Below are 8,070 nucleotides of genomic sequence, written 5' to 3'. Positions count from 1 at the left end.
TATTGAGACAACCACCGTAAAATCCAACTACAATATCGTGGAACCACTCCCTTTTTAAGCGCATAGGAAGCAGAGCAATGCTGTCGCCTAGTGGCCTTTATTGGCATTTCTGGAATCAATATGTTATTGTCTTACTTTCCCCTCGCGGAATATTAAATGGTATAGATCAAATTTTATATTGCACATTTTTCACTATATTGCGGTTCAAGCTAGGAGGACAAAGTGCATAAAAGACCAAAAAAAAAAAAAAAAAAAAGTCCAGAGTTTGGGATCATTTTGCACTTAAAGAAGATAAAGTACAATGTGTCAGAATTGTCTTACACAACTAAATGTCTGCAGTAAACATCGTTAGCTAATTTACTATAGCCAACCACCACTCGCACCACACACTAGCTGCAAACAGCTACAACTGACACCCAGGGACTCAACGCGCGGACGGGCTAACCTGAGCTAACAAATGCCAATTACTCTCGTTTGCGAACTCTCGCGTCACGCATCGGCGCTGCCTTTTAAAGCCACACACAATCAAAGTCACAGATACTAAAGTGTAGATTTTGAGGATGGTGACCCCAAGTGGGCAAAAATAATACCAGCACCTTCATATGTTTTGTATTGGTATTATGCATAAGGCATTAAAATGTCAACTAAATATATGGTTGCTACTTTGCGGAATATCGTCACGGAGGGACTACCGCAACTGCCATTTCCTAGTCTGGTTCACCAGTTCTTTTTTTCCATCACTGGTGCTCATCATTAGTGGCATGATTCCCCCCCCCCCCCCCCCCTCCTCCTCTCCAGCTGTTTAAAACAATACACTTTACAAAAGGTAATTTATTCAAGAGTACATTGAGTGTTGCATGCGTACTTAACGATGCATTATGATTACTTAGAACTACTGTACATTCTGACACCATCGGCCCCCATTATGCACAAAACGGTACACGTACAAGCACTGGCTTATTTTATAACAGTATAACATCAGGACACTAGACATACTAATGGTGTGTTATGCAGGAGCAGTGTTGCCTTATGCTAGAGTAGCTTTATATGCAGTTCACATGATTCAAACATCAACATAGGTCCAAGTTGTCTAGAGCAAGAGGTGGCCAACATGCGGCTTTTTGTACAACAGTCAGTAGCCGCTTTCACACAGGCCTGTCTTAAGCCAGCATTGTGCGGCTCTTTGCTGTCTGTGTGAAAGCTACCGCCGCAGCTGTCCTGTGTGGGAGGTACCAATGCGGGATGAGGGAGTTGAAATCAACCACGTGCCTTGTTAATGTATGCAGAAATATATGTACAAGTTGTGGCTGTGCATGAACAAAAACCCAAAAGAGTTCCACCAAACCCACCTCTTGTGAACTGAAGCTTTTGACTGACATTTGGCAATATTCAGTGTCTTAATATTTGGACAGTAGGTAATCATTTCCACAGAAATTAAATGTAGCAACAGTGCGACCTCCAGTGGACAAAATTAGCCATAGGTTACTTCAATTGAAAAACTTACTAACTTGATAATTGCGCCATGTTTTTGTGGTTCATTAAAAAAAAAAATAATAATTTGAATAATAATACTGTATGTGAAACCTCAAAAGCCGATGCCGGGTCGCAGCTTTTCCGTTGTAGCACATTGGCGGCTCGATCGGATTTTTTTCCGCAGTTGTCCAGTCGCTTTCGACCACGTAGCTCAGTGTGCAGCAGCGGGCCTTAGACGAGGGCTGAGTTCAACTCCTCCATCCCGCATTCGTACCATAGACACAGGACGGCAAGCATATTAGGTGGTAAAAAGCTCCTTTCACGCGGGCAACGCAAGCCTCAGCAGGTGGCAAATTTGAACACCGCTATCCCGCATCGGTACCTTCCGTGCAGGACAGCGAGCCGGTAAAAACTGCCATCTAAAATGGCTTTTTACTAGCTTGTTGTCCTGTCCCAGAGGTGTAATACTGCCAGTGTGTAAGGGGATTTTGAAGCTCCACGCGTGACGATCACTACCCCCGTGCCCTTTTTTGCGTCGAATGCAATTGTCACTAAACGCGCTCTGGAAGGGCCGAGCGACTAAATCGCAGCTCTGCCGTTTACTCCGATGTGCTGCAAGGCGGCTCGTCCCTCATCCGGAAAGATCTTTGTGAGGCTACCGCGTCTAACGGGGGAACAAAGGTGAGCTTTCCCGGTTCTAATAAATCAACCCACAAGACTGCATTCATGTTGCGCACGGAGGAGCTCATTTCTTGATGACTTCCTCCTTCAGCTTGTCGGCCAGGTGTTTTCTCTTCTGCAGCTTCTTGCGCTCCTCTGTCGAAATCTCCTGGGAGGAGAAAAAGCTAGCGTCAAAGACCGCGCCAATGTCGTCGCGTCTGAATGGGACTCACGGAGGCCGGAGGAGGCGCGGGCGAGGAGGGGGAGCATGGTGTCTCCTCCTCGGGCGAGGGGTTCTGCTTGGCGGTCCGGTCCTTCTTGAGAGCTTGCAGCTTGTCGCGCTGCTCGCGTAGGTAGGACGCCCTCTGCTGGAGACGCTCCTGCTGAGACACCGACAGGTCCTGGAAGATGTGGGGTATGCATACATTCAACATTCATTGGGCATCATATTAGGCACACATACCCAAGAGTTGTATCAAATGGTCAGTGTTTACAAAGCTAATGTTCATGTATTATTGTAATTGTAGTTTGCAGAGGTGCACATCTCATTGCTATGTTATGGTGTTTGTTTATAATGTTTTTATCCTGTGACTGAATAAGGTTGTTAAACGTAATGTATTTGATTTTTTTTAAAATATCTTTTTCCAGTTTTCATTTTTTATCTATTGTATTTAGTCCCTTTTTTTACATGACTAAAAATATTTTTTTTTTCACCATTTTGATGATTTCTTTTTCATACAAAAAAAATACAAAAGTTGTATTTTTGCTTTTTCAGATATGTTTAAAAATGTTTTCACTGTTTTGTTTATTGCCAAAAAAACAAGTCATTTGAAAAAAAACTACGTAACTCTTGTTAATTCTAATTCTTGTTTTGATCCAGTCAGAGGTACTATTTAACCAAAAACAAATTGATTAAGGTTACCACAACTATATATATATATATATATAAAAAAAGTCTTCCACTTTATTTTTCAAATGTATTTATTCTGACTATTATTTTGGGACTCACGGTGTAAGGCTGCGCGAAGCCAGCCTCCCTGTGCGCTTCCTCCAGGCAGGATTCTCCCGCCGTCTGCTCCGTGCTGACGGGCGCTCTCACGGGCGGGAGGACTCTGGGCTCCATGCCGGCACTGACGCCGCCTGCGCACACAATCGTTCACTTGAATACACTTAATCAACATACGCCTCAAATATTGCCGCTTTCACCAGGGGTACGTGTAGAAGACGAGGAGCTGCTTTTTTCTACATGCTTCACAACTGCTGTGACAGCCAACTTGCTCTCAGCATTTTGGCATGTCTTGCCATTGACCTGTAGGGAAAAGACTTACAAGTCAAATCGAGTATACCTTATTAAAAAAAAAATGTTTTTTTTTTTTAAATCAGAAAAGAGTTACTTTTTTTTTTTTTTTTTTTTTTAAATCAAGGGGGGAAAATGTTATATATAAAAATGAAAATGTTGAGCTAAAACACAGTGACCATATTACTCAGTGGTAAGTGACATACTGTCATCTGGAGGATGATGGTGTAGTCTAGTGTACCATGTCTGCTACTGTTCAGTTTCCAACCTGATTAGACCGAGCGGCTGCGCTCTTTCCATTCATCGTTTGCGCTCGGTGAGCGTCTGTGCCGCTGTTGTCGGCTCGGGCCTGAGCCTGGATTAAAGCGTTCAATACGACAACACAGGCAATTATCAGCCTGAAAATGTAACTCTCTGCCCTAATTTGAGGAGGAGGTTTTACCTCGGCAGAGGCGCCATCTTGTGCGGGAGTAGTAGAGGCGCTCTTTTGGGCTTTTCCGCCGGACGTAGAACACGCACGCTCCTCCTCCAGCAGCAACCGCCACGACATTTCCTCCTCGTACTCCTCTTTCGACTTCCTGAAAGAGAAAGAATTCGAGCAAACTCACAACATCCACATTGACACAACATTCACTTTAGTTTTTCACTGAAAAAATTGACTAAAATATATTTTTGGGGGGGAAAAAAAATCGATAGAATTGTTTTTTGTATACGATGAAAATCAGTTCTCTCCACTTATTGAGTTCAATAAGAATAGTATGTTGGTTCCTGTGTGATAAAGAGCAGGTATATCCAAAATTTGAGTTCTTATCTGTTTTTTTTTAACCCCAACCAACAGATTTTATTTTTTTTTTTTTTTGATATAAATGAAGTATTAATCCACAAAGATTAGGTGTTTTTGTTGTTATAAAAATCAGGTATATCCATTTAAAAAAAAAATAAAATGTTTTCTTTCCCCCAAAAGCAAAACATTTTTGGGGGTTATTTTGGATAAAAAACAGTTTCTGCAGCTTTTGTGAGTTCCTTAGTTTTAGCCCACAAAGAAGAATTATGAATATTTTAAAATCTTTGTTTCCCCTCCAAAACAAAACGTTTTTCCAATTTGTTTTAGCTTTTAAAAAAATAATAAAAAAAGTATTATGCCAAAAACACAATCTAAAAAAAACAAACCAAAATTTCCAATTTTTGAGACATAAAAGTATTCCTTGTTTTTTTTTTTTTTTCTAGCAATCTCCAATTTTAGGGGTATTTTTTTTGTTTTTAACCCGCAAAATAGAAGTATTTTTTGGGGTCAGTTTTGTTAGCCCCCACCCACGCACGCACGCACACATCAAAAACATGGATCTCTGACATTGTTGTCAGTTTTCCTTACATAATTTTTGTTTTGGCGGGGTATTTTAGTGAATTCGTTTTTTTTTTCCATTGCCCAACATTTCAAACAATATATAAATCAAGTAAAGTAACTTGCTCTACTACTTCTCCAGAAGATGGATCACCTCACCCAATCAATCCCTCACAATAATTCATGGTGGTGTTTTGGATTTGGGGAGAGGCGGCGGCACACCTCCCAGCGCCGATGTACATCCAGGTAGGACAAAGTGGATAAAAATACTCACTCTTCCTCAGTAGCGGTTTGTTACTAGTGCCAACGGCTCCTACTTCAATTAGCATGAGCCTAAGTAGCTTAAAGAGGACTTCCCTTTCTGGGTCAGGATGCCCCTCACCAAATCCCATCAGGAGAGCAGGCTGAGCACCGTGGCCAACTTAGAGGAAATTATTACACGTATAAATGTATCAAGGGTTTACTTAGCATCGCATCTGGTTTTTGGGAGGGTACCGCTGATTTGTCTTATGATTAATATTTGTCTGTCTTGTTGTAAAAAAGCAGAACCCACTTGTGGCATTGCTAAATAAAAAGAGAACTAACTTGAGGACCTCCTGCAGGATCTTCATCTCTTGCTGCTGCAGGTCCGTCATCACGTCCTCACCGTCGGTCAGACAATCGGGAAGCGCTCCTGGACGATGGACGTGTTCCTTTAGCAGGCACGTTAGCGCTCTTTGTGTACATACGCGTGTCTCTGTGCAACGCTTACCGTTCCTCTCTTTGATCACCCGCAGGGCCTGAAGCTGCAGCTCCATGTTCTTCTGGACCATCAGGGAGCGAAACATCTGGAAGTCATCTGTGGCCAGGACTGGCTGGAGCACAGACTGAAACCCAAAATGGAGCAAATGAGGTCAGCGCTTTACTTTCTTTCGCCTGTTATTGTGAAATGAACAGATGGCTATGATTTTGCGGTGAGGTGGACTTGCGAACACGGACCCCGGCGTACCTGCACTGTTTTGGACTTGGCAAAAGATGAGGTGCACGCGTCCAAAAACTGCTGCTCGTTGATGCCCACCTCCTGCATGTAATTTTCCAATAGCTTCTCTACCTGCAAAAGCAAAAGATGCTGTATGTACAGGTACCACTCAATACATTGGGATATCGTAGAGAATGTATTTTAGTCAGTAGTTTACTTTAAAAAGTGAAACATATTCTATCGAGTCACTACACACAGTGACATTTTTTTTTTTTCTAATTTTGATTATAGTTACCTAACATTTTGTTTTTTTTAAAACTATCCAAGGACTTTGTGAATTTGAACAGTTGGGAAAGGCTTATTTATACAATTTTATTTGTTTATACTATTATTAATCCAAAATTATTTTTTTTTTGTTACATTTTATGCATACATATTTTTTTAGGACAACAACACTTGGAAAGAACAAATTTTCTTTTGCACGGTTATAATTTTAAAAAGCTTTTTGTTTAACAATTTAATGTGTATTTCTGTATTTGTTGGCGTGTGAAAAACAGCTGTACTCACCAATTTTTTATACTGCTGATGGATTTCCGTGTACGCTAACTTATTTTCATCTTCGTCGTCAAACACTGAAACGTAACGACATGTAGATTAGTCAAAGCAGGGTGTAAATATTTAAAACCTTTGAATGCTAATTTGCACCAAAATGTCAAATGTTAATTATATAGATAAACATCTTCCCAAGTTAGCATTAGCTTTGGCCATGGAGCCAAAATAAAGGAGAAAAGGCTAATGGAAGTAGCGGCTTGTGAAACTTTGGTTATTTATCTCAATTTTAATTAGGGCTTCAACTAAATATTATTTTAATATATTTTTCAACTAATCAATGAATTGGATAAAACTTTTTTTTTTTTTTTATTTCCATCCCTTTGCTCAAAAACAGGACATTATTTCAGATTGACAGTCCAGAAAATGATGGTTTAGTCCATAACATGTCAGAAAATAGACAAAAATGTTCATCTTTGTTTTCCAAAGTAAAGGCTAATGTGTGCAAATGCCCTTTTTTTTTTTTATTAATCACAAAGATAATTAGTCTGTTTTCATGGAAGACTACAGAAATCTGAGAATATTGAATGTTAAGAGGCTGAAATTCCAAGGATTTGGACAATTTTAAGTGAAACAGGGTCTCTGAACGATGAATCGATGATCAAAATAGTGAAATTTGAATGACATCGCTAATTGGCACCAAAATATCATTTTTAATATCGACAAACATCTTCCAACGTTAGCATTAGCTTCAGTCAGGGAGCCAAAATGGAGGCTACTGGAGGTAGTGGCTAATGACGCTAGAGTTGTTCTTTCTAAATGTAACTATTAATTTAATCACGCGCGTCTCTTTAGCGGCTAAAAATGGTTTTATATTGGAATGACAACGCGAATTGGCGCCAAAATATCAACCGTAATACAGATAAAGATCGCTCCACATGCATTATTAGCTTCAGCCACGGAGCCAAAATGGAGGCTTGCTGAGCTCCCGTTCAAACGTAAACAAAGCTAAGGAGACGATCTAATGTTCCCTATTATATCACCTGTGCATTTGTGCTCCATGAAGTCCGTGACGGGGATGACCCACTCGGGACTTCCCAGGTAGCCCACGATGCTCTCCACCACCCACTCGCTGTCGTCCTCGGCCATGTTGGCTCCAAAAGTCAGCGGCGGCGGCGGCGGCGGCGGCGGCGCTGGCCCGAGACAGCAGCGCTCCTCCGGGCTTGCGCGCTTCCCAGCTCCGCTACGGGTCGGACACACGCAGCTGGCGGATGCACACATCCATGTTGTTGTTGTTGTTTGTTATTATTATTATTATTATTGATTTTATTTTTTTTGTCGCCCCCTCGAGTAGAAAGAATTGCTGCGCACTCGTGGGGGCGAGGGTTGGGTGGTGACGCCTGATTGGTTGCCACGGTAACAATGACGTCACCCGGTCGCTCCCTCGCCACACGTCTCGAGTTGAGGAATTTTCCAGCTTTTTGGGCTGATAAATGCTCAAATTAAATACAGATGAATACATTAATTTGTCATTATTCTATTTGATTACATTTTAAATTATATATTAGGTTTTTTATATTCATTTTCAAAATATTAATATTTAAATGTTGACTAATACATGTGTAATGAGCGCCATTCAAAAACATTTGTGAGGTAACCCCCCCCCCCCCCCCAAAAAAAAGGAAACAAAATTGGAAAACAAATACGTGAACAGATGAATCCGCAGGTGCTTGACCACGAATATGCAGGAGTCCATTTTACAGCAAACGGAATAATGTGATATAGTTACAT

The 8,070-nt window shown here is 41.1% G+C and overlaps 1 protein-coding gene across 1 annotated transcript; it reads right to left on the bottom strand.

The window, feature by feature from the left end:
• Positions 1–813: 813 nt before the first annotated feature.
• cfap36 (cilia and flagella associated protein 36) lies at positions 814–7,697 on the bottom strand. Its single transcript, XM_061790443.1, is given in 11 exon segments — positions 814–2,350; positions 2,352–2,534; positions 3,143–3,273; positions 3,340–3,442; positions 3,699–3,785; positions 3,873–4,008; positions 5,358–5,445; positions 5,524–5,638; positions 5,761–5,862; positions 6,298–6,362; positions 7,323–7,697. Coding segments are annotated over 11 exon segments (1,380 nt in total). The 5' UTR covers positions 7,561–7,697; the 3' UTR covers positions 814–2,218.
• Positions 7,698–8,070: the final 373 nt, after the last annotated feature.

Source organism: Phyllopteryx taeniolatus, chromosome 11 (genome assembly GCF_024500385.1).
Source record: "Phyllopteryx taeniolatus isolate TA_2022b chromosome 11, UOR_Ptae_1.2, whole genome shotgun sequence".
NCBI lineage: Eukaryota > Metazoa > Chordata > Actinopteri > Syngnathiformes > Syngnathidae > Phyllopteryx > Phyllopteryx taeniolatus.
The sequence above is the reverse complement of the archived record's forward strand: the minus strand, read 5'-3'. Positions and strand labels throughout refer to the sequence as shown.